This window comes from Mycteria americana, chromosome 8 (genome assembly GCF_035582795.1).
Source record: "Mycteria americana isolate JAX WOST 10 ecotype Jacksonville Zoo and Gardens chromosome 8, USCA_MyAme_1.0, whole genome shotgun sequence".
Classification (NCBI taxonomy): domain Eukaryota; kingdom Metazoa; phylum Chordata; class Aves; order Ciconiiformes; family Ciconiidae; genus Mycteria; species Mycteria americana.
The window spans coordinates 3,855,931-3,882,137 of NC_134372.1; the positions used below are offsets into that span (position 1 = coordinate 3,855,931).

Sequence of the window (26,207 nt, forward strand, 5' to 3'; positions counted from 1 at the left end):
ATTTTCCACGAGAATTGCCTATTACACAACTTTGGTTAAAAATTACTTGTTAAAGAACTTACTAATTCCTACAGCTTAAAAGATTTCATTTAAGCCTTGCTATCTACCCTACATACCATTTAACAGATGCATAAAACAAAACTCCATACACCCCCTACACGGAGTGAATTTAATTGGTAACAGAAAAGATGGTTTTGAACTGGTTGTCCAATCCCAAGCATAAGCAAGTTCTTTATCGTAAGGTACTGTATAAAAGCAGTGAAACAGTTAAGATAAAAAGCACAAGCTTATTATTGTCATTTATTTTAAAAACCTTATTCAAAATATTAAGTGATACAAGTCCAAGTACGATAAAAATTACTGCAAGAAAAGAGTTTGGGGCTATTTTGTTTGTGCTTTACTGCTTGTGATTATGAAAAGAATGCATTTAACAGTAGGATTTAGAACTTTTAGCACTTCATTCGTAAGATAGTATCATGCCTTCAGACTCCTCACGCCGACAGCTGCAAAGTTGATTTTTTCCAAAATGTTACATAACTCCTTGAATACCAAGTCATTAATTATGGGGTTCTGATCCATCATTATTTACATATTTATCAGTTTGAAAACTAAATCACAAACAGAATGTACAGAAAACTAAGATTTTATATTTTACAACTCATGAAAACATAAATAATGAAAGTACAAAAGACAAGGTAAAAAAAACCTACTGTACCAGTAACTTGATTTACACTAACGCGTAAAAGTTTGTCAAAAATTAGAGTGCGCTGTCCACAGACTGGCAGCCCCACACACCATTACTTTCATCTGCCTGTTACCTGGGTCAGAATAATGACAAAATAAATTATTCTTACATTCTCAGGCCTCTCCCATTTATAATACAGCAAGCCACATAATTGTTTCCCAACTGCCTTAAAATTCAACAGAAAGCTTCAACGTATCGAAAGCCTGTCAACTATCTATATTTTAGTAAGATTATTCAACAAGGCTTATTTTCCATTCATTAATTACAAAGGTAATGAAATAGTCATAAATACCATTAGAGAAAAAAACTGGACAGTCAAGAAGCTGCATACCTTCACAAATATCTTGAACATTTAAAAGAAATATATGGTATATAACTTCCCAAATAAAATGGTTTCTACATAATTATTTTTAAATTATTTACTGCCTGAACACATACAGAAATTATGAAATTGCCATGCTAGCTATTCTGCCTAAAATAGGATCAAGTTATGCAACACGAAAACAGAACAAAAAAAAACCCCAAGATGATATATTTGCAGCCTCAGGATTTAAGCACAGAAAAAAGTAATTATATTTTAAGTTTGCAATATAGTGGGATTTATGAGCCATATAAGTGATTAGCAAAGAGATCATTAATTTGATTTAGTGGTGCCAAAGTCATTAATTTATTAGATCTAAAATATTTTATGCTTATTTTTTGTATTACCACTATTAAGACTGCTCCAGACAGAAGGGATGATGCTTAATGAATGGAAAGAGCACTAATTATTAAACTCTGTATCTTTATAGTTGATATAAAACCTGACCAAAGTAGCAAACAGATGTATCATGCCCTTGATCTCACATGAGATTTAATCTCAAAAACATCCAGGTCAAAGAGAGTACATCTCATTTCAGTACAAGCAGCATATTTAGAATACCTGAATATCATTACATGACTAGGCAGGCAAAGAGTGATAAGTTCAGCAAACTCAAATCACAGTGCTTTCAAAATACGTAGTCATTAGTTATTTTCAGGGAAGGCATCGCTTCATTAACATTTTGATCTAAACGATGATATTCTACTGTCCTAGAGCACAGGCCATCCCTCCATCTTCGGCTCTGGACCAGCAAGAAGATCTGAAAGAAAAAGCAGTCAATTTACATAATGCTATGGAGAAACGTTTTGGGTTTGATAGACAGCTTAACGGTTCTGTTGGTATCACAGTTCTACCCCTTGATCCTGGCAATGGGATTACTGTTGCTATTAAACACAGCACTAGTAGTCAGCCATTTCCATACTGGCCATGCCATCACTTTCTGGTAACTTCAGTTGTGGTTTGGCAGAAACACGGCATTCAACCCATAACTCTTTCAGTAAAGATATGTGTATAGCTTCAGAAGTACTGCATATACAGGCTATTAAACTATCCCCAGATGGTGACATTTGTTAGTTTATTCATCTTACCTATTCTGGCATTTCACCCTCGTTAAAAATAATTGTATTACTGGTGCTGAAACAAAGGCAACAGAAGCAGCAATGGTGTCATATGATAAACTGTTTCTGCATTACAGCTCAGTGCCCCCTACAGCAATATCAGCAGAGCAGTTAAAGAGGCTATATGATAAATCAAAGCACTCAAGTGATCAGATTCTTAAATGTCTATTATCTTCACCCTATTTAGCCTTGTTTCTTACCGACATCATCTAAAAATTCACTTTACTTTAGGGGAAATGGGACAGTGTAACTGGGTACAGGGAAAGAAAAAGGAGAACCTAAACCAATTTGACTGTTGTCTCACAGAAATACATACCACTGTCTACATACTTAAAGTACTAGTGTATTTTCTGTTGCCAAAATCACTCCCAAGTGCTAAAAATCCACATCAACAGATAGCTTTTCAATTACCCAAATGATGCTACAAGCATTATCTCACTTATGTAGCAAAGACAAGGCTTTTTTTATCACTTATTTGAACTTCCCTCGAAGTTAAATTTTCAAATGTAACACAGTCTTTAACATTTTCCCCTATAAAGACTTAGCAATGCACATTCCAGATATGCCGTTGCACTGTAAAGCAGAAGTTTTTGGGGGTTTTCAGCTGTATTCTTTTCAAGTCCCCCAAATCCTCAACCAAATCAGTGTTCTCTACAAGGATAACCACTAAATTTTCCTCATATCTAAAAACTAACCTATGATTTAATTGCGAATTTGTGCATGCGTCTGTACTGGGTCTGGCTGGGCTGGAGTTAATTTTCTATGCTAGCAATGTATTTTGAAATAACACTAATCACTAATAACACTAACACTTTTGAGATACGGAGAATTAGTTTGTACTGAAGAAACAGTTACCTGAAAACACCAACTCTGGGCTTCTCTAAATCTGGGAAGTATGTTAAACATTTCCTAAAAGTTTGTAGGTAAGCCCTCAGAAGATCTATCATACAAAGACCACCTTAAAGTGAATACTTATTACAAGGATTATCACAGTTATAACAAGAACATTCCCACGCCATTTGGGATTAAACCTTCCTTAATTTGCTGTTTATAATCCTGTGCAGAAACAAAATTAGTTAATCACCTTCACTCAACTTGGCTCAGGTCTCATTTATAGAACTCATGTTGTACACTGCCAGTGCCCATTACTGAACCGATGGATTACTGATGTCATCAATTAATTGATTTTCTAATCTAAAATGTTTGATTCAAGTTCATTTTCATTGTGCAGATAAAAATGACGGTAATGAGCTGCATATTAGTATCACAACAAGACTAAGTGGTCAAAGATTTCATTCTCCAAAAAGCTAAGTTCCTCTTACTAAAAAAGTGTACAAGGCAATGCAACTTCATTGTAAATATTAAAGCTGTTTCTCTCAACCTTTCGCAGCATACCTACCTTCCTCTTATTGTGATAGGTGACATAAACAACAGCTACTAAGAAGGCAACTACAACCAGATGAAAAAAGAAATGGCTGTCTTCTTCTTCTTCCAACCCTGTGACAGAAACATCTTTTATCTTCTCATCAAGGGTCTTGATCTCCTCGTTGTAATTACTAATGGAGTCAGAGTCATCATCTTCTGGCATCTCTAGAAGGTCTGGGCTGTATCTAGAATTCGATATCACTTCATAAGGACCATAGTCATCTCCCCCATCTGACTCCATAGTTTCTTTTACGATGGGTGGTGAACTATTTAGTGTGTCCTTCAAATCTGTTAGGAGATCCTCTTCCTCGATTTTAGTATCTTCAGAAGCATCAACATCTATTTGAGATACAGGACTAGCAGTCACCGCACGAGAGAGAACATACGGCGGAGAATCACCTTTTGCTGTAGATGGTTTTACCGCGGTCACCGAATTGATTTTAGCTGTTGTTGGGAACACCTCTTTTTTTGTTGGGCTTGCCTCTTTTTTTGTTGGGGTTATACTCTGCAAGCTGTCTGTCAAATTTTGGGATCTGTTTAGTGTTTCATTCTCACTTTTAGAAGAAACATTTTTTTGAAGCATCTCCGCTTTCACAGAATCTGAGAAAAGGATGAGAAACAGTCGATATTAAGCACAAGACACTAACTTCTCTTGTGATACTTCAGCTATAAATGAAAATTATTGCAAGGCATTTACTTTATAGACAAAAAATCGTATGATGAACAGGGCACATTTCACACTGCAAACTTTTTAGAATTCATATACAGAAATACACACTCCTGTACTTTGGCAACTTCAAAAGAGAAGTCTTGAGTGGGACAGGAATTAAAGCTTGGAAGCACGTGGTTTCTACATTAGTATGCCAAAGCATCCCTAAAAATTTAGCATGTGTATTTTCCAGACTTAGAACTTGAGAGACATGTCCTCCCTCTCTCTGTGGATTTATGATGCCTTGTAGAATCATACATGATTAGTATTTTCTCAATCATCAAACTCTTTCTCCCACAGAATTTGCTGAGGTCTACAGAGGAAGAAGTTCTCAGTAAAGCTTTTCCTGCAGTTAAAAGCTTTTAATCTTTCACCATTGTGTATTTTGCCAGCAAAAAATGAGAACACGCCATGATGTCTCCTTCAGTGAGGATAGAAGGTCCTAGTATTTCTTCCCAGGCACTTATTTTTATTGAATTTGTAGACACAGAAAAAGATTTCCAACCTTATGTTACCTCAAATGAAACTACTGAACCACAGCTTAAAAAACAAAGCTGAAGAAAGGACACCGACTACATATGCTCCTGTAGGAAAGCCTTTTGTTGGCAGCAAATTATTATAATGAAGAAAGTCAGCAACAGTGCTACCTAACAGCGCACCCTTAGGCGAATTCATAATCTCTCCAATGCTAGGATGGCTTTACAGAACTATGTAAAAAACAAGGTGAGCATTAAAATCACATGCAGGGCACATCACCCTCTTCTCTATCCAAAGGAAAGCAAAAAAAGAGGCAGAAGGAGTTTATAAATAGCCAATGTTTTTTTAATCCTAAAAAAATAGCAAAGAGCAAATTATTCATGTTTACAGCACATGACTTCCAGATTCAAATCAGGAGGCACCTTAAAAATGAAGAACACATTTTAGACTTTCCATACACATCATATTTTAAATAGTGAACCATACTTGCCTTGTATTTTGGCATGCCAAATTATTTTTTAATTTTTTATTTTAAAAAAGTAACAATACTTTCATTAAGCGCTCCCAAGGAGCTCCCCAGTTCACTGGAAAGTTACAGATACTAGAAACGAAGCATTCAACCAACTGCTTGTGTCAAATTACTCATAAGTAAAATATTATACAGGGAACACTGAATCATGTTATTCATGAAACATGTATATTTACAGAGGATCAGTTACAACAGACTCCTTGTTTACATGGTACACTTTTCCAGTATGAATTACTCTTTAACCAACTGTAAAACAGAGAAGACTCAACTAATCCCACATGAACTAGACATTATGGTGCCTCTCTGCTAAAGTTCAAAGCCAACTACTTTACATTTAACACACTTAATTGTTGTTGAAGAAACTACTAGTCTGAATTATCGTATCAACATTAACTTGTTCAGTTCTTGTACAAAACAAGTTTAGGGAATTCTTATCTCCCCTCAGGAGCCAAGCCAGCTAATTGCATACATGGAGATAAATATGAGGAAAGGCAGCTGCAGGATAGTTTCATATTTATAGCTAGTTGGCATGTTATGAGCGAGGTAAGTAGACCTTACTGCTACCCTCACCAAATAGACAAAAAGTATTAGAGAGTAATAGCTAAACTGTTTGAAATATAAACAAGCATATTTTTCCTATAGAATTACACTGCATGTATCCTTACACTTCAAATTATTCTTAAACTTGTTTTAACATGAAAGGTTTAGAAGGATATATGCTTAAATGCAAGGGACTCCCACCAGCTAATGCTGCAGCTTCAGTGTGAGAAAGAATAATTTCCTGTTATTCCTAAAATAAGTTATTTTTTGTTTTAATAGGAGTAGCCAGTTTAGCAACTACACCACAACTGATTTATGATACCTACCCCAAACGATTTGGCATTATAAACGGTGGTTGCACTGTTTATAGTTACACAACACTGTCAGATGACGTTAGACACAGTGCCTGGACTCCAGCAATGCCTCAGCTTCAGAAAGATATTAATGTTCAATCATGGTAACAGAACTAGCAACACAGTCCTCTTAGTAAACACCATAGATAAAAACATCTGACAGGGTCAAAATTCACCTCCAGGAAAACTTATTTTTTAGAAAACAAGTTGTTCCATGATTTTTGAAGTTAAAAACTCTTGGTTTCCTACAGGTTTCTGTCCCACATCCTGAACCTCTTCCTTCATTACTGCCTACTCATTAGACCAGGTGAGGGGCAACACAAATAGAGCTGGTTCCGATATACTGACTGACAAGCCAGAGAGGAACTGCCAGCACAAAACAGCTCCCTTCATTTCCTTCAATAATTCCCTTTCTCTTCACTGCCCAAGGAATACTTCATCTAAAACAAACAGAAACTCACCGCCCTTGAAACATGTATTTCTTACTAGCATTTGGTTACAGTTGGTCTGTAGGTTGAAGGGACGTGGGAGAAAGAAAACGGACTTAATCAGGAGTCAACCTGCAGAATAACATAAGCTTATTTACGGGGGGAAGGTAAAAACAGGCACCCAACTAGAATAGTTAGAACAAAATACTAAGTCTGATGAGTGAAATAATCAACTAAACTGATCTTCGTAGCAATAAAACAAGGTGAACACCTGGCGAGGCCGCCTCACGCACACCCGCCGAGGGAGCAGGGCTCTAACTGCGCACCTCCTCCCGCAGCGCTCCCTCCCGCCGCTGCCCGCGACCAGCTCGCCCGGAAAGCGAAGACCCGGCCGAAGCCGGTTCCCGGGGCCGGTTCCCAGAGCCGGACCCGGCCGCCCCGAAGCGCGCTCCACCGGCGGCCCCTGCGCACAGCCGACGCGGGCAGGGCGGCCTACCGGCGGCGAGCGCGGCAGGCGGGCCCCGCCGGCGGCTGCAGAGACCTTTAGGCCCGAAAGCGCTGAAGACGAGTCCGGTGAAAGACCGGAGGAGCGGCCGCGCAGCGCCCACAGCAGCCCCCGGCCCAGCCAGCCGCCGGGGCCCGGCCCGCCCCCCGCCATGCTCACCGGAGACCTCCTGGCCGCGGGCCGCCAGGGCCCAGCCGCAGAGCAGCAGGAGGCAGAGAGCGCGGCCCGCCGGGACGCCCCTCTGGCCGGCGGCCGCCATCTTCCCGGGCACCCCCCCACCGACGTGGCGATGGCACCGCCCCCCGGCGGCGCGCGGGCACGGCGCCTGCGCGGGAGGGCGGACCCCTGCGCGCCGCCGGCGAAGCGGCCGCGCATGCGCCTGGGCGGGGAGGGGGGAGAGAGCCGCGCAGAGGCTGAGGAGAGCGCGGCGGCGGAACGGGACTGCCCGGGCCTGCCCCCGGCGTGCGGTAGCGGGGCGGGCGCTGCTGGGGCTGCCAGGGCTCGGAGAGCGGTCTGAGCAGGCGGGGCCCAGCGAGCTGGAAGGGCATCCAGCCCCGTGGCAGAAAATAGGTGTTTTCCTTCTTCTTTCAGAGGTTGACATTAGGGGTTGGGCCCTCCACGCAAAGCCACAGCCCTGGGATGCTGTTCATCGGCGTCCACATGCACGACTGGGCTCTGCGCTGTAGTGCTCACAAACGCGTTTTGCAGAATTTGATAGATTTACGTAAAACCGCTTTCCTGTTCTCAGCCCAAGTGAGGTGATGCAAGCCCTGAGAGAAGCCTTAAAGCTGATCATGGGAGAACAAATTGCAAAACACAAGATGCCTCAAGCATGAGAAAACCAAGAACAGGGAGCGCAAAGGGGACACAGAACACAAGCCATGCACAGCATACAGGAACATAAATTAATTTTGAGCATCTGCCAAGTTCCTGGGAGCTGGTTGGACATGATTTGTTTGGATTGGTGAAATCTAGAAGAGGACTACTTCCCCCATGAGTGTTGAGTCAAATATTTGAGATAAGACATAGCAGGAAATATTCAGGAATATAGCCTGTGATAAGAGGGAAGGTAGCCGGTGTTGCACAATTTGCAGGCTGTCGCTGAGGCAGATCTATGGTCTCGCAATGTCGTAACGCCATTGCCTCCTGGGGCACGTCCTCCTATACCACAGCCTGTTGCCACTTGCACACCACCCACGTCGACTGGTTACATATGAAAAAATACAAAGTTTTAATGAAAAGCCACTGAAGTTTATCCCAACTGATAACTGTTCATTGCTCGCACCTATTTGTTTATAGACAGGTAATTCAGCTTAGCAAATTCTGCAAGGAAAGAAACATAAACAAGTCACATTCTTTTGTGTTCTCCATGAGCTAAACACATGCATATGTGCAGTTGCCAGAGCTTAGCGAGCACTAAGAACATGGCCGTGTCTGGAACTTAAATCGACTATGTATTTTTTGTTTCTGTGGTATAAAATATGCACAACGATGTTGCCAGTCTCCTTCTGGAGCCAAGAATTAATATTAAATTGTTTTCACAATTAATATAAAGACAAAGTAAAAGGTGACATTTCAATATTTTATTCAAGTTGGGTTTGGGTTTTTTATCCATTTTTAGTAGTGTCAAGTACAGCATTTTGGGGTCTAGTTCCACACAAAATGGAAGACTCTCTAAAAATGTACCCATTTAGTTGCTAAAAAAAAGTGGTAATAAAACAAAAGTCCACTTTAAATTTAGTGATGCAACTATGTGACTGCAGTTACAAAGACTCTTCCCTGATTATGGCCCTGTCTTACAAGCCTTCCAGTCAGTGCAAGGGAAAGGAACCACAACACAGGACAGGTAGTATTGGCTGAGTCACATCAAACCTCCTCCGCAATGGACTTACACAGGGTGGACAACCTAAAGCATTCCGGAGACAGCCGTAGGTGTGAGATAACCAAAAAAAGACAAACCATTCGTGAAATGTCTATCTAAAAAAAAAAACCTCTGTTTTTAAAAATCCCTTTTTCAGACAAGTTTGCACATTCCATTGTGAATTGAAACCTTAAGTGTCGGAACATTTTGCTGACGGAATTAACAGTACGATATAGTGGTCTGCAATTCTTAACGTCTCCGTTTTTATACCACGTTAACATATTCCTTGTGCAGTCAATATGTTAGGAGAGGTAATCAACACCTTCCTACTTCCTATCATGTGGCAGCTGACAGATGTGACGGGCAATAACATTCAGGAAAAAAAAGCCTGGAATTAGGATTTTTTTTTTTTTATGCTTTTGTCTCCATTTCTTTAACATCATCATTTTTAAAGCTTAGCTGTCTCTAACCAGGACTAGCAGGACTGATACTTAGCAATACTTGCATCCCAGACATAAAACATTGAAAGGTACACTATACTCTGAAGGTAGCTATGCTGTATTTTCAAATTAGCGATTGTAGAATCACTCCTTATGCTTCAAATTCCAGTCCTAGACCAAGTTTGTGACCACCTGCGTTGACATTCTTGCCATCCAACAAAGCTGACAATGTCAGTTTGATACCTGCGAAACAGAGAAAAGTGAGAGAAAAGACAACTGTTAAAACTTGGCATGAGCTTTACGTTCAGTCAGTGCGGTGTCTGTGCTGCTGCTTTAATTTATTGGGTAGCTAGGTTAACGTAATTTGGCAGCTAGCCTTGTAAGGACCGGGCATTTTAAAACAATTTGCAGATATGAAATCTTCCTGAATTATGAAATTTATAATAAACCATGGTGATAGATTCTGCTTTTTATCACTCCAAGTAATTAAAGCTCTGAGTCAGTTCACTGCTGCTGGTCCACTGATTAATCTAATTTTAGAGTCCTGTATTATGAAAAATTGGGACCTTGACACATACCCACCTTTCTAAACCACTTTCAAATCTAGGTATGAAAAGGCCTAAGCCCTGTCTACTGTAATATCTCATGTCAATCTGCTTGGTATTCTGGCAGCAGATTTATTAGACTACATTAAAACCAATTTCACAGCAGTACGATTACCCTCTTCCTGGACCAGGGGACCTTGAGAAAGTCACGTTTTCAAGCAAAATAAAAACTCAGTGAAAGGAAGCCTCTGAACGTACTAAAAACGCATTTACTTATCTGTGAAACACCTAATTGTAGATATCCTTTGTATCAACATAAAAGAGTATCTGACTGGTCAGTGGATGGTGGTCTCTAATAATTCTGCTTCCATCAGACATCCAAAATTAACAGAGCAGTCCCTGGAAAAGTTCGTCATTGGCTTGCCAAGCAGCATAGCAATGTTAGAAAACCATTCACATTTTGTCACAAAATAACTCTTTGATATTTCCAGCCTAAAAATCATAGAATCATTTAGGTTGGAAAAGACCTTTAAGATCATCGAGTCCAACTATAAAATATCACTTACTGATGTCTGAATTCCTTCTGCATGGACTTACCTGGCTTTAAAGTCTGAGTGTATCCTAATCCAATCAGACTGGAGTTGTTCACTTTAGCCTTTAAAGGGAAAAAATACTGTATGTAAATAATTCGGTATCTTTCTTCCAAGTCCTTCCTACTTGAAAATTAAGTAACACCTTTTAAGCAGGTAAAGGATTTAATCTTTTAAATCACCAAAAAAAAAAAAAATTAGAGTTCATTTTGCCTCAAAATCTCAAAACAATGCCCAATAATACGATAAAACATTCTGTGCCACTTTTAAGGAAAATCCAATAGTTGTGCTCTCATGCTGCCAAAACCAAGACAAATAGATGTATGTGCCAACTACACACCACAGAACCGCATCAAAACCGTACTTCGCTGCTGTAAAGGTTGCTTCGCGTTTCTGTTACAAGAGCCTATTTCCAAATGCTTATAAATGTATATGCACAGCACTCACAGAAAAAGAGGCATCTGGGTCAATCTGATACTTGGCTGCTATTCCAAAGCGAGTGTTGCTATTACCGGCTGTCCAAGCAAGATTCACGGCAGTTTCCAGTTTATCATTCACCTTCTGGTAAATGGAGCCTCCAAATTCCGTTCCATCATTCCTGGAAGGAATGCATTAGTCTAGTTTTAAACTGCACCCCAAAACAATCATCTTTTTTTTTCCAGTAAGATCTGTATTTGCAGAACATTCACTGACACCTCATTTAATATCCCTGTAACAACTAAGATAGAGACATTAGGCCAGATGGGTAATGAGTTTTTAAATGCTTGAAGTCATTGATGGTTACTATATTTCAACAAACAACTTAGGAAACTGAAAAAAAGCCATGACAAACTATCAAAACTAGACTAATGATGACAACTTCCAATTTCCCCTTCTCTCTAGATGGGCATCTTTGTAGTAAAGAGATTTATTCTCCTCTGCATATCTCTGAAATAATTATTTTCCCAGGCATACGTCTCCCTAGTGCCCTGAAAGGGCTGTACCCCACTCACCGAGCCTGAGCAGTCATCCTAACGCTGCCTCGTCAGCATGCTTTTACCAGACACAGATGAACTGTATCAGAAGTGAAGATGCCAATTTAATGTCCAAGTTGACCGGCTTTCGCAAATGTCCTTATGGTACATCTGTACTACACGTACCTCTCTACTAGAAACTGAAATGAAACTAATTTTACTTTGCAGAGAGCACCGGCCAGCAGCTGAATGATGACAGCCTTCCACCACTGCTACCGAGCTGCACAACTTCCAATTACTCCTGACACCAACGTGACACAGGGAATAAAGGGTGGTAAATAAAATGCAAAACATTAGAGCGTGCAGATCATAAAAACAAGAGCAAAAGGCTTCTAAAAGCCTTGCGCTCCTTGTAAACCAGTCAGCATCTGAATTTCCATTTTCGCTCTATTTCCTAAAAGAGGATACAAACATATTGCACAAAACGGGCTTTAAACCACAGAAGACCTCTGCAAATAAAATACTTATGATTCTTTCTAAACTATGAAATAATCTGGTTCCAATTATTAGAGTATTCCAAACCTTAAAAATCGGGGCAGATTTAGAATCTCTCCACTTCTACCCCTTTGGCCTGATGTGCCTTAGTTCATAACAGTTGCACAAACAGTAGTGATATGCCTATTTAAAAGTTCAAGCAGTAGCAGCAGCCTTTTAAATTGTTAGAGCAATTCTTCCAGAAAAACACTACAATACTTACTTCAGGTAAGACTGAAGCTCACCTATAACTGCATGTGCTTGGCTCTCAAGAAAAGGAGGGATTAAAAAGGACTGAGGAGAGCTGGTTATACAGGCAGATTTTGTGCAAGCTTCCCACACAGCTCTGTCTTGACCTGCAACATTAGGGGGGGGGTGGTCTGAGCTATGCTTAAAAAACGAGGAAAGTCATATTTAAAACTAGAAATTATCCAGCCCTACCTCCCTTTAGTTATTGTTTATTATTAAATAATAATAATAATAATAATAATAATAATAATAATAATAAGTCAAACCTCCTTTTAATTCTGATAGTAATAATAGCACTTTTCAGATGTAGATTAAAAAAAAACATTATCCCGCTATGAAAATTCATCTATTAAGGCACCATTAAGGAAAGTAACTTGCTAAAGTCCCCAGCTGGTCTGTGTAATGCCAGGAACAAAGCCGATGCTTCAAGCCCCACCTCGTTAAATTATCAGCTCTGCCACCGCATCCCTGTGAAACACTGAACTGTCTGGGTGCAAGAACCGAGCTGGCTACTGATGGGAGTTCCACACACAACTGTTTCTGGGATTATATAAAAACTCTGAGACGTTTCAAAGCCGAAACATGACAAATACCTAACTAAGCTATTAATATCAATAAGTATGATTTCTATTCGTATCACACATTTATGGGTTTGCCTGTCAGTTGGTAGAGCATGAGTATTAAATAAACAAACTAGGCATCCTCCTGAAGATGATTTATCATCCACGTAAACAGCAACCTAAGAAACAGACCCTCAGGAATCCAAGAAACAGTACAGTAAGATCTGAGCCCCTGCTGCTGTTCTAAAGCTGTTTGTTTCTACTGTTGCTTTAATTAAGAGTAATAATAATTACAGCATTTTCTAGCAAAAGCCAGTAATACAACGTTTTGAATTGCTACAGTATAACAAAGTTGAAAGTCTTTGTGCTTGAAGGAATAACTCCTAACTACTAAGTGGAGGGGGACCCCGCATATTGTTTTGATGAAAGTCTTCTGCCCACATTTTTGTGCTTTGGCAATCCTTCAAACCTACTGTCTGGGCTGTGAAGGTTCAATTGTTCTGTAAGGCAGTGCGAGCTTCCTAAACCAGATCTCTGCAGAACAGCATGAAACAGAACAGAAAGCCTTTAAAGAAGCAGCTCCAGGAAGGCAGAACAGTTGTTCAGCCCCCAAATGGGAACAGCCTGCCATAGCTCTGCTACATGCAAAATATGCAATTACCCAGGGGAATGGGAAAGGGGGGGCTAGGGGAATGGATTAGGGATCGCCTAATCTTAAAAAACTGTCTTCCCCAAAGGCATAAACTGCTTTTTTAAGAGGAACGGGAGACAGAAAAATTAAGGTTTTCAAAGAATTTAGCCCTGGTTTCCCACTGTTCATGCATTCAGAAAGGACAAATGCTTGTGTAAACAGATTATTAGGAGTTATAATACTAAAACAAACTTTTACACCATATCCCTTCCAGTACTAAAACACCCAGTCCATCTCTCTTCCATTCATTCCCTTTTGCCCATTCTTGTTCATCCTCTGATTAACTCCTTCCTCTACAGATCAAACCACCATTTTGTTTGATTTTGACATGTGCAAAAGGAAGTCATTGCTTTTATTTCAACTTTCACAAAGAATATTTTTATAACCCACTTGTTTTATTATTCCGCTAATAGATTCTAATAATCCTTATCTGTTAGAAAGATAGACACTGGATGCTTGGGTGCTTACTGAGTTCCAGTTGCTTCCATCATGCACTCCCTCACCCACATAATTCAAAGAAAAGTTAACGCAGCTAAAAAAATGCAGCTTGCCATCTTAAATGAAGAACTAATTTCGAACCCACCATCCCTTCTTTCACCACTGCTGAAACTCTGTCCCTTTCATTGTTCTAGTAACCAGCAAAATCCTTTCAAATGCCTTTTTAATGCCCGTCTGCCAATACTTACACATTAGTATGAAGCTGGAATTCATCGGTCTTATAGCCAACAGCAAAGTTGCTCTGGGTTACTCTAGACTTCGTTGTCTCAAAAGTCATTTGGTAACCTGCCAGCCACCCCTCGTAGCCAACCACCAGGGCTCCACGTATTGAAGGACCAGCAATATCAAAATCCATGTCGCAGCCAATGTTGATGTGTTCCCTTTTGTACCCTGTCTTAACTTTAGCGCTCTTTTTCCTAAAGAGAAAAGAAAGAATCTCGTATCTTTGAAAAGGTACGCTCGTAGGTAGCAATTCAATCAAATCAGTTACTTTAACTCAGTGTAATAGTTCTTGAAGACAAAGTATGCATACCTGGAGAGCCACGTGGCATGTCACCTTCTTACCTTTCACATTTGCAAAACCCTAATTCAGCTACAGTGAATCATGTGCAATCAAGGAATAAAATGAGGTGGGGTGCCCCACTGAGCACTTCTGGGCTGTGAAAAGCAGCAGCACAACAAGCCAGACGGGAGGTGACAAAAACAAAACCTCACCTCCAACTAATCTGATGGTTTTGGAAGTTTGGTAGGTGCAGGGAAGGAATGGAAACTGTAGCAGTTGACAGGTTTGCCACAGAAAGTCAACAGTAGTTGGCCTGTCCCAAACAAACAATTTTCAGACAATCCTAGCGAACTGGGTAATTTCATTTACTGTGACGGACAACGGGAAATCACTACTTTGTCTCCAGCTTCCTGAGGGAAAGTCTCTGCTGCTAAGGAAGTAGGCTGCTTCAGCGGCTCTGACACCCTGTTTTCTCCTTAGGATGCTTTATGAAGTTTAATGGCTACAGCCATTAGAAAGGCTGCCAGGTTAACGCAGAAATTAACTTTCCTGAGTCACTTGCTTCTTTTTATTCTGTTGGCCAGACCAGTGTTTTCTCACGTGTCCTTAGGTCGGTTTACATCAAGCGTGCAGACCCTCACAAGGCAAAGAGAGTTACGTCTAATACATTCAGCTACTCTTATTTAAGATTTTTTTCTTCTCTTTTTACCTTATAAGTGTCTTCTGTCTTTGACCAAATCTTTTACTGAAATCTTTCTGGAAAAGACAGGCTAATTTGAAATTTCAAATAAACCTTTCACTTCAGCTGGCAAAAACAGTCTCCAAGAACTGTTTCAATGCTGTATCAGACCAACATAGAGATCACTCTCTTTTTCATTATTATTATTATTATTATTATTATTATTATTATTTCAGACTCAGGAATTTCTTGTGTTTTGCAAAATCAGAAATAAAGAGCAGGAGTGCCAAAAGCACTCAGCATTAGCTAAGTGCACTCAGCATTAGCTCGTCTGCAACTTCTGTAAAAGTCAGCGGTACCTCTCCCACCAATGCCAACAGGGCCAGCGGCAAGCTAGCACAGGGCACTCCTAAAAATGACTTTCCCTCTTGAGAGACCCATCACAGCCAGTAAATAGTAAGGAAGGGGGAGAAGGTGTCTCATATTCAGACATGATGCATCCCTGTCAACCTAAACCAGGTCACACCAGGACTGAATCTCACTCCATTTATTCAAATTATAATAGTCTTCCCGCAAGGCAATCGTTATAACTCAGATACTATAGTGTCTGTGAAGTGCCTACGAAATAGCTATAGAGCTGTAACTTGTCATTCTCATACAAGGTTTTTTCTTTTTCCTTTCTTTAAGAACCCTACCAGTTAAGAAATAATTATCAACAAACACTAGAGATTATTCTGGTTAACAAATACAAAAACATCTAGTTAATCTAGAATTAGGAGTGGACTGGAAGCAGTTGAAAATGCAGGACACTAAATCTAAAAGACAGGGTGAAACCTCCACTGGGACTATAACCCCGGTAGCCTGCAGTGCAGCGTGCTGCTCTGGGAAGCTAATGTGCAAAATATTTTGACTCACTGGCAGCACTGCTTGCAAAAAGATAATCAGGGGGAAAAAAATAAACTAACATCTAGACCTACAGCTGCTGCTTAATCCCTCTGGCCCACATAAAATGTGGCATCCAATCGCCGTGTCAGAAATACTCATCCACCACCAAGGCACGCTGTGGCCAGCAAGAATTCAGATGATAAACGCCGCTCGGGAGAAGAGCCCAATTACTGCGTCGACCTATTAGAGCCGCGGCCAACTGGCTCCCGGAGCTTGTTAAGCTTTGCATTACAGCTGACTTGTTTAGCGCTTTTATTCAGACGGTAGCTCATCCTCTGACATGGCCAGAAATAAGCAACAGGGGTGCAAACAAAACCTTTTCTTCCCACCCTAATTCTGACTATAATTTTCCAGTTGCTGTATTTAAAAGTTTGCTTGCTATAGTTTAGGATTAAAAAGGGATTGTTAATACTAAGATTTAAATCAGATGTACATGATTTCATGATACACAGGCTGATTATTAACTGTCTTGGTATCTTAGGACAGAACAAGTAAAGAAGCAAGACAGGATTCTGGAAAACTAAAATAAAAAATGCCTTTTTTTGTCACTTAAGCTTACTCACTTCTTACCCAGTGTTAGGAGAGAAGGAGGAGTCAAAGGTCAGCTTCAGGCCATGTGCAAGCTGAACAGAAAAGAAATTCACTGGTTGGATTTATAATTAGAGATTGTCATAAGTTAATTTGTAAATTGCAGCTTTTGAGCCAAAAATTACCTGATCTTCAAGAGTAATCTCAGTGCCTAGCGTGTTGTCGGTGTTCCACTTTTCTGTGAACATCAATCCATATTCCACCCACTTGTATTTTGTTTCCAAACTACCACTAACTTTGCTCGTTTCTGAGTTTGCTGAACCTGAGCTTGTAAATTCCTAAAAGGAAAAAGAAAATTATATATATATATATTTGCAAATATTTATATGTTCGCATATAGGCAAATACTTATACTCGTAGAACATATTAGTCATTATAATTTGGCGTATTATTCAATACTGCAGAGTTCTCAGAAGATTTAAGAACATGTTTGCTAGTCATTAATATCAGCACGCTCTTGCCCCACAAAAAAGTGCAGTGTCAGAGAGAAAAAGCATTGCGTGCTAAGGGAACGGATATGGGGCAGGAACGTGGGTAAGCCTTACCAAGCAGCATAGCACAGAATAAGGTGCTAGTCTGTACTAGGTATATCTGTGAATCAGCATGCAAGCCTGCAAATGCATCACAGAGATGTTCTAAGTAGTAGCTGCAACGCACAGTTACATTGCACCTATACTTCTTCAGTGACTGCTAACAAAGAGAGAATGCAGCACATTTAGAAAAGATACCGTCCGAAATTCTGACCACAGGACACGGAGAAGTCGCGAATCGCAACTGTGTGCAAGCTCTCCTTTAAAATTGATTATCGGCCCTGGGCAAAACATTATTCTGAAATGCTCATTAATGGACCCCCAGAAGAGTTTGTGCCCCATGCGAGCACAGAGCTAAATCAAAACCTTTACAGAAAGAAACCCATGAGGGAGCACAGCCTCTCCTAACTTGAAACCAGCGTAGTTCTGCTCGTTCAGTCCAGCAAGGCAGGAGGGAGGCACTGACGCTTCCCCCGAGCACAGGCCATGGCGATGGCCTCAGACAGCAACATAATTTTCATGGTAAGCAATTACCGTGGTTGCAAAGCAGCCCTTCACTGTATCTTCTCCTCTAATTTGTGCACAGTCTCGTATATTACACAAAAATTATAAATGCAAAGTAACTTGCAAGGTTATATATCTGAAAAACGATAGGGGGAGAGTAAGGGCTACGTATTTACTTTTAAAAAGAAATATACAGTAAACACAAGAACGTTGCAATAATTTGGATTTCAATGTGTTTCCAAACTCACCAGTCCATTTTCAGATTTTGTTTTCAAATCAAGTTTTATCAACCCAAAACCTAGAAGATGAGTAAAAAATACGAATTATATATAGGTTAATTTGAAAAGCATTTCTGATTTATTTCTTAAAACTCCCTTCTAAATCACCTGTGAACTATTAAAAAAATAAACCAAGGGTACATTTATCAAACCATGTGTTTTTATGAAGCAGATTATGCAGCTCGTACTCACTTCAGATAACACTTGACCGATTAATCCTACTGACCTCAGCAATTTAATTGGCACCAAATTAGGTAATAATGTCTTTATTCATACCGAGCAGCATTTTGTTCATAAGCAAACTACTGACATCAATGATCCTATTCATGATAGAAGGAAAGAGTCAAAATACAACACACAATTTTCTTTCAAAACAGACAACAATCCTATGGGGAACAGGAGGAATTTGGTCGAAAGCAACGTTACCCTCCCTTTCCAGACTGCAAGGGCAATGTGAAGCTATGATAGAAAATTCTCTGGATTCTAATGGAAATGATTGGAATATTTATCAGGGAAAAGTAATAAAATCCTAACAGTTTCAGGAATCCGGCAGACACCAAAAGACCAAACTTATTTTGGCTTTATTTACCATATCCCTTGGTGAAAACGTCTCTGGCGGATTTGCCCAGATCAGCATAAGCAGGTGGAACAGCCATTTTCTGGAAAAAAAACCCAAACAAAACAAAAGGGAAATTACAGTGTTCAGAAACTTACTTAATTCATTTATGCAACAAGAAACTTAAGCCCATTTCAGCCAGTTTTATTTTCTGTCCACCACCTATCAATTAAATACAGCCTGAAGAAAGCAGCTATAGCAAATAACGTGATTTGATTTTGCTCGTTAGCCAGCAGAAGCAATTACCACGCATTTGCCACCAAACATGAGAAACAGGTTGCAGAACAAATATATATTAAAAAAAAAGAAATTGTCTATGCCTTTCCAAAGAGTTAACTGTTGTTCTCTTATAACTGCACGAACGAACAACTTATTTTTTAAAAAAAATAAGAAATTATTTTTTGGAAATTTATTGGAAACCATTTCTTGGAAACATTTCTCCTGCTTCTTGCAACAGATCTATGCATTCCGATGCAAAGCATTAGGGCCCCAAGTCATCCACTCAGGAAATCTAACCAGGACGAGCATCTAGCATCAGGACCATCTCTCCCCCCAATTTGGAGCAGCAAGTGGATAACATTTGTGTTAGCAAAATCGACGAACGGTCATTCTTCTGCTTCAGTTTCCTCTGACTTTGCTACTGCAAAGGTGTCTCCTTAGACATTGGGTCTAAGGTGTCTCCCTTAGACACCTTAGGTGTAAGGAGACAGGGTTAAGGTGTCTCCTTAGACATTGACCTTTAAGTGTTTTTTCTGTTCCTCAACTGGGAAAAAAATGAGCTTGCTGAGGAAAATTAAGCCTGAAGGGATGCTGCGCTGGGAAGTCAGGCAGTCGGGAGGGTAGCCACAACCCCGCTTCAGCAGCCACAAGCAGACTAGAGCTCTCTGCAAAGCCTGGAGCCAGGCGGCAGCCCAGTGGCGTGGACGCTGCGGGGGCAGCTTTCTCCATCATGGTTGGTTGGGTAGGGATGCCCACATTGCCTTGTAGCTCCTCACTTTCCCATCTTCAGCAGCCCCTGACCATTCTTAGTTCAGTGGCCTCCTGCAAGAGATATGAATGAATCCCATTTTCTCAGCCACTGAGAAAACTGTCTCATCGTATACGGAGGAGAAAAGGTGATCCCGAGAGGAACAAACCAAGCAAATCTACTTTCTTATCCGAGTACAGTAATATGTTCTAGGGAAGCAAAGTCAGACAATGTGAAATGGTGTACACCTTCTGTCTTTATAGACAAGATTTCATAATTTTAAAAAAGCAAAGGAGATAAAGCTGGTCCTCTCAATACCAGATGTTACACTAAAATTCCGTATTCCCAAACTTTTTGGTTATGCCAAAGTAATAAGCAGTTTATTACACAAGCGTGCAAATGCGTAAAAAAATTGCCTGCCAATCCTTCCTCCAGACTATTCAACGTTAGCAGAAAACGATTCCTTTAAACCACAAACCAAACAGCTAGCTCTGAACACGAGGGGTGCTCTTAATAGCCTTGCTGGCTGTAGACTTGGATGCGGTTCTCTGGGCAAGCACATCACCCCACGAATATCAGATAGGGAGTTTCAGCAGTCACTCGACGCCTCAAGCACTCCATCCAACAAGTTGTTGCCTGCTACAGCAGGCTATTGCTATTGCATAAATGCAGAATCCCTATCCTAGAGGGAACAAAACAGATCTGCTGGCTAAATGAAAGCAAACAGTCTTCTCAGAACATACATAAAGTAGGATACAAGGGCGCATAGTACGATGTAGCTTCAGTTGTGGAGGCTCCCTGGATGCCATCAAGAAGTCTTGTCATCTCTTTCCAGGTATAGTTCAGTAATAAGTTGCAGCCCAAAATACGTAAGCAGCTAAACAGTTAAATTAAAAAAAAAAAAAATCCATATTCCAAAGCAGTTTTAGCTGCTTATATTAGACCTAAATGTCTCTCCTCGTTTGTTGTGCAAGCATGAAAGCTGGGATTTAATGTTTATAAGCACCACTCTCTACAGGAGAAACCATTTTAACAGTTGATCAGATGTGGTTCTGGAAACACAGAACCACCCTTTAAAAAAAAAAAAAAAAAACAAAAGGGAAAAAAAAAACCCAACCACAAAAAAACCACACACACAAAAAAAAAAAACCCAAACCAAGTATTAACAGATTTCTTTAAGTAATTCCTCTGCTCCTTATCAAAGTCACTAGAAGCAGGGTACAATGCTCTGCTTGGAGATCATGCCTTGAAGTGAGAGCTGAGGCAGCTCTGACTCCGGAGAGGGCTGGCAGGATTCACTACGGGCTGTATGTGTTCAGGAAACGTTTCTTCCCTGCCAGAGCAGCCCAGTCTCATGAGAACCCTCTGATGGGTATTTCCATTTAGCATCATCAAAAATTAAAAATGTTAAAAAATCCGTACACTTGAAAATCAAATAAGCATTGCTTTGGAAGATAATGCACTGCTCTGCCAGCTGCACTTTGGAATCTACCAGATATATTTTATCAACAGCCCCTTTGAGCCACTTCATAAAAGAAAAATATTTTCTTGAAAACTGAATGCTGTATGCTTTTGGTTTGGATTTCGTAGGTTATGTTTTTCCCTTATCCAAGCCCACGAAGCCAAGTTTTGCTCCCGCTGACGTTCGTGTATCGTCCCCACTGGATGTGGCCAGGCTCACCGGGTGGATGAGTTGTGACAGGCTGCTCCCACTGCTGCAGCCTGCGCTGTGGCTGTAGGACAGTGGGAGATGTCGAGATCTCCACTTAGGCAATTACTATAATTAAGGGACAATACTGAAAGCCAAATCCCTGCCGGTTGTAAGGCAAATCATGTAATGCACACAGAGCAAGGTGTTTAAAATTGCTGAGTGTGGAAAACACTACAAGCTAGGTATGTGGTGGTTAACCTTGCTGTTGTCAGCAAGAACAAAAATAATTATTTCTGTTTGCACTGGCTAATCAGAAGCCTCTTGTTTAACAGATGGAAAACAAAACTGATTACATCCTGTGCGAGCGCACTTGTAAGACAAGCATGCTTAACAAGGATTCAAACTCTTAAGGGATCAAGGAATGGCCGTGGCCAAGTGCCCTTGCTTTTCACCAGTGGGATCCCAGCACATTAACTCAGATTAGGTTAGGGCTGAAATGAATTCATTGCTTTTATCCTTGTCCAACTGTGCAAATAGCTCAGAGTGACCGCGTACCTCAGCTCCCGCACAAAGCAGGCCAAGTAGAATACATATAACGTGTTCCAAGTAGGAGAATATTTTTATTTTCTTGAGTAGGAAAGAGTGTAGCACAAGTCATGACTGAGGAACACCTGAAGCGAGGAGTTAGCGCCGAGCGCTGCTCCGTGAACGCCCGATTTATAACTGCCATAGGGAGAAAACAGGGAGCTTCCTTTGGAGCTGCAGGACCCAAGAGCCAGCCCCAGTGAAGGTTTCATTACAGACAAAGCACTTCCAGCAGGCCAAACTTGAATATTTTCCAGCGTCACAGATGGCAGAGTTTTCACCCTACAATACAGTTCTGGGCAATTAAATCCAAATCAGCCCAACAGGCAGCAAACCCCCGGGGTGCCATTGGCAAATGTAAGGACTGGCTGCAACCAAAGGAAAACTCATCTCTGCTTGATAACTCTCTTACGTGGCTAAGTTAAAGTTTCCCTACATAGACTTATCAACTTTATATTTACATAAGGGGAAGGAGCAATCTAAAAATTTAAGATAAGAATAAAATCCAGGATAAGAATAAAATTCCCATGAAGAGACAATGGGAGTCTATCAGATTCAAGGCTGAGAAAATAAAAAGGTTGGATTTAACCTTACTCTAGCCACATTTTTCCTAATAAATTTGAACTCGTGTACCATTTCTTGACGGTAACAGTAGTTCTGACCATTTCAGCTCCCCGTCTCCACAAGCGGTACCCCTGAGAAGATGATAACTGCAGAGCTGGCACAGAAGAGCTGCCGGGGACGCGTCCCACCAGCGTGTGAGCCGGGAAGGACAAGCAGCATCGGGTTATGAGACCAGGTACAGTCTGTCTGCATGAGGAAAAAAAAAGCGCACGAGGGTCTCTTGCCCCACGATCCAAAAAACCTGCTTAATTTACTTCTCATTTATCTCCTTCCTGAAAGGAAAAAATATTCCTTGGTATGAAGGAACTTTTAAGCACCTTTCTGGACCCCCAGCCTGTGCAGTGTCATTTCCCAACCAACGTATGTTGTATCAATAAACAGACCACGAAGGACGGTGCTTTTGCTCTCAGGCAGAACGGGGCCCAGCTCTCTCCGCACGCCAGGGCAGGCTGGCCGGAGCCACCAGCCCCGCACGGCACCGGTACCCCTGTCCCACCGTCCGACAGCCCAGGCTGCCAGGTGAGCACGGCGCTGGCTCCACAGTTTGGGTTTTCTGATGTAGATCCCAAACCCGTACAAGTCATGACTACAGTCTGCTTTGAATCAGGTTCAGAAGTCTAATTGTGCAGAGATTTGAAAATACGCTTAACCGTAAATACATGAGTAGTCCCACTGAGGTCAAACATCAAGTTCGGCACATTCACAAGTCTTTTGAGAAGCCAGTTAAGCCCGTGATTTGTAAATACTCTGCATTATGGGACACAACACTTAACAATGCTTTTTGCCCCGACTTGCTACTGTGCCGACATCATATAATCCGTGCACCATTATGACTCAAAATTTAAGACTCTGGAGTCCACAATTTCTTTCATGCAGGTATTAGTAAACCCGTGCAGCGTCCCTCTGACACTCGCAGGATCACAGCCTTCCTACCGCAGCTTTGCTTTTGAACTACATACATGATGGAGCAGATTTAGGTTTTACAGATTGGTTTATGCAGTATCTCTGTAGCCCAATAAACACAGGACGATAGAGGAGATAAACCCCTTAAAAGCAAATGTCAATATTATGATTTAGTCTACACTAGTACTTATGGAATTAAAGAAAGAAAGAGCGTGCTCTTAATTGCGTGGGTATAAATTAAGAACGACAACGTTGTACGGCAACCCCTTATTAAACTATCACATATAAGTATCAATTAAACAAAGTTGGGGGGATATTGCAGCCTGCTGTAGCTACTGTACTTACTAAAACTGCAAGGGAAGAACAAAAAACCACACACCCTGTACGGTAAATGAAACATTCAGGTTAACTATCTGTTTCTTTCAAATACCTGCAGAGAAGGAGATGAGCAGCACTGCTGTCCCACCCCGTGCCACCAGCACGGCGCAGGGGCAAGGCTGGCGCACGCCCCGGCAGAGCGCTCAAGAAGGGACACGTCCCTCGCTCCCGGCACCGCTGCAGGAACACCCAGCGCCAGATCAATGGGGATGACTAATTAAAACGGCATTTTGTCTTCCAGCACAATTTGACAGCTTGCTACTCTCGCACCGATGAGGAGCATCCACCGCACCGGAGCGCAGGCTACGGAGCCGGTGGATGGGTTTTTCTCTACCTGCAGCAGATGCCAAACACACGAGGGCCTTTGCCTGTGCATCCCGACTGCATCCTGGAGAGCAAGGGCTGGGGACATCGCTCCTGGTGCTATGGCAACCGACGGCGATGTCCCACACACCATCACACCCCCCCGCACCACCCGAAACGTGGGCAGGAAGAAAAGGTGCAGGCTGTGGATCAGCGTAAACCTTCAATGGAGAGGGCTGAGGGGAGGGATTATTCGGGAATGTCTTTGCAGTAGTGCAAAAGCCCTTTTTTGAAGGAATTCTGGCAAAATTTCATAGATGAAATGCCACGAGACAGGCGATTATTCAACCATCCACTGCACCGAACAAAACAAACTGCAACACGCTTCTGATCCTCACTAGACCGTCTGAGAAACGAGATGGGGATCTGCTTCAGCCGGCATCACTGTAAATATTCCCCAGAGACACAACCCTGCGTCGGTCAGTAAGGATGAGTCAGCTCCGCTTCGTTTTCAGAAAATTTTGTTACTATTTTTTTTTTTTTTTTTTTACAAATGCCCAAAGACTGAATGAGTCGATCACCCTCCAGCAAGAGTTGTTCCCAGCCAGGGCTGTGACGAGGCAGAATGGAGGCAATTGCACCGCTGCTGCTGTGGCTGCACGGTGCTCCCTGCTCGGTTTGGGAGGGGAAAACCGAGTCCTCGAGATGTGTAAACTGGCATTATTCCCCCCCCAAGAAAAGCGCTACGTTTTGAGAATAAGCTGAATAAAAGGAAACAAAAATCGGTTTGGCTGCTTGGAGTGGGGTTTGGGTTTGTGATGCACGTCAGGATGAATCTGCCAACCTGCAAAAAAGATCCCAGGGGCCCGGACGAGCGAGGTGGCAGGGACGTCAGCGCTCAAACGGTGCCAAATGCGGGCAGGCGCGGCCACCCGCCACCCACGACCTTTGCTCCCCGGGATGCTGACGAACGATCCCCGCTTGCGGCCGTGTTTGTCAAGAAACCTGCACGCTCCTCCGTGGCCAACCGGCCTTTAAATCCCCGCCGCGGGGCCAGCGCCCGGCCGACCGGCGCTCGGCCTCCCAGCCACGGCCGAGGGCATCGCACCACGCGTGGGCGAGGCGTCCCCGCGTGCCACCGCCTCGCCGCCCTCCGATGTCGCGGGCACCCCACGCCTCGAAAACGGCCCTCATTTCGTAACGCCCAGCATTACGTCAGAAAACAGTTATTCCCAGTCCGACGGGCCGCGGACGGCTAAACCCTCCCGGGTCGCTGCGGGTTCCCCCCGCTCCCACCCGTGACCCGCCCCGCCGGCTCTCCCCTCCCGCCTGCCGCCGATCCCCCCGCTTCCCCCCCGCCCCGCCGCGGCTCCGAGGGCGGCCCGGGGACCGCGGCCGCGACCCCCCGCGCCCGCCCCCGCCCTACCTGGCCCCGCCGCGGCGGCAGCAGCCTGCGCCGCGCTCCCGCTCCCGCCTCGGCCTCCTCCGGCGGCGGCTGCCCCTGCCCGGCGCCTCCCGGCCTCTGCGGCGGCGGCTGCGTGACGGCGGGCGGGGACGGGAGGGGAGGGGAGGGGAGGGGACGGGCAGGAGGGGCGGGCGGCGGGGCGGGCCTTGCCGCCGCAGCGGGCGGCGGGAGCCGCTCCCCGGGAGGCGCCGGGGCTCCCGCCGGGCGCCCGCTCCCCGCCGCCGGCCGGCACCGCCACCCCGAACCGCACCGGCTCCGGGTCCGGCACCGGGCGATGCTCCCCGAGAGGCAGCGGGAGGCCCCCGGCCCCGGGGCACGGCATCGCCGAGACGCACCGGTTCCAGCCCCGGAGCGACCCGGGGCACCTGGGCAGCGGGATCCCCAGCCCTGGTGGAAACTCCCCATTTAGATAGAATTAGTTAAATTAGCGTTGCCTAGAAACAGTTAAATTCTAACTCCCCACTAGTTAGAATTAGTTAAATTAGTATTGCCTAGAAACAGTTAAATTCTAACTCCCCATCTAGATAGAATTAGTTAAATTAGTATTGCCTAAAAACAGTTAAATTCTAACTCCCCAT

General features: G+C 42.6%; 2 protein-coding genes across 2 annotated transcripts; both read right to left on the minus strand.

Moving 5' to 3' along the window:
* Positions 1-275: 275 nt before the first annotated feature.
* On the minus strand, positions 276-7,505 carry C8H5orf15 (chromosome 8 C5orf15 homolog). The gene is made up of 3 exons (XM_075509507.1): positions 7,350-7,505; positions 3,624-4,249; positions 276-1,866 (listed from the first exon to the last, which is right to left on the minus strand). Exons 1-3 carry the CDS (start codon positions 7,447-7,449, stop codon positions 1,735-1,737), a joined length of 858 nt encoding a protein of 285 aa, XP_075365622.1. The 5' UTR covers positions 7,450-7,505; the 3' UTR covers positions 276-1,734.
* Positions 7,506-8,758: 1,253 nt separating this feature from the next.
* Positions 8,759-25,724, minus strand: VDAC1 (voltage dependent anion channel 1). Its single transcript, XM_075509609.1, has 9 exons — positions 25,591-25,724; positions 18,727-18,796; positions 18,108-18,157; positions 16,951-17,103; positions 16,808-16,860; positions 14,300-14,527; positions 11,074-11,224; positions 10,634-10,691; positions 8,759-9,734 (listed from the first exon to the last, which is right to left on the minus strand). Exons 2-9 carry the CDS (start codon positions 18,791-18,793, stop codon positions 9,643-9,645), a joined length of 852 nt encoding a protein of 283 aa, XP_075365724.1. The 5' UTR covers positions 18,794-18,796; positions 25,591-25,724; the 3' UTR covers positions 8,759-9,642.
* Between the last annotated feature and the right edge of the window lie 483 nt (positions 25,725-26,207).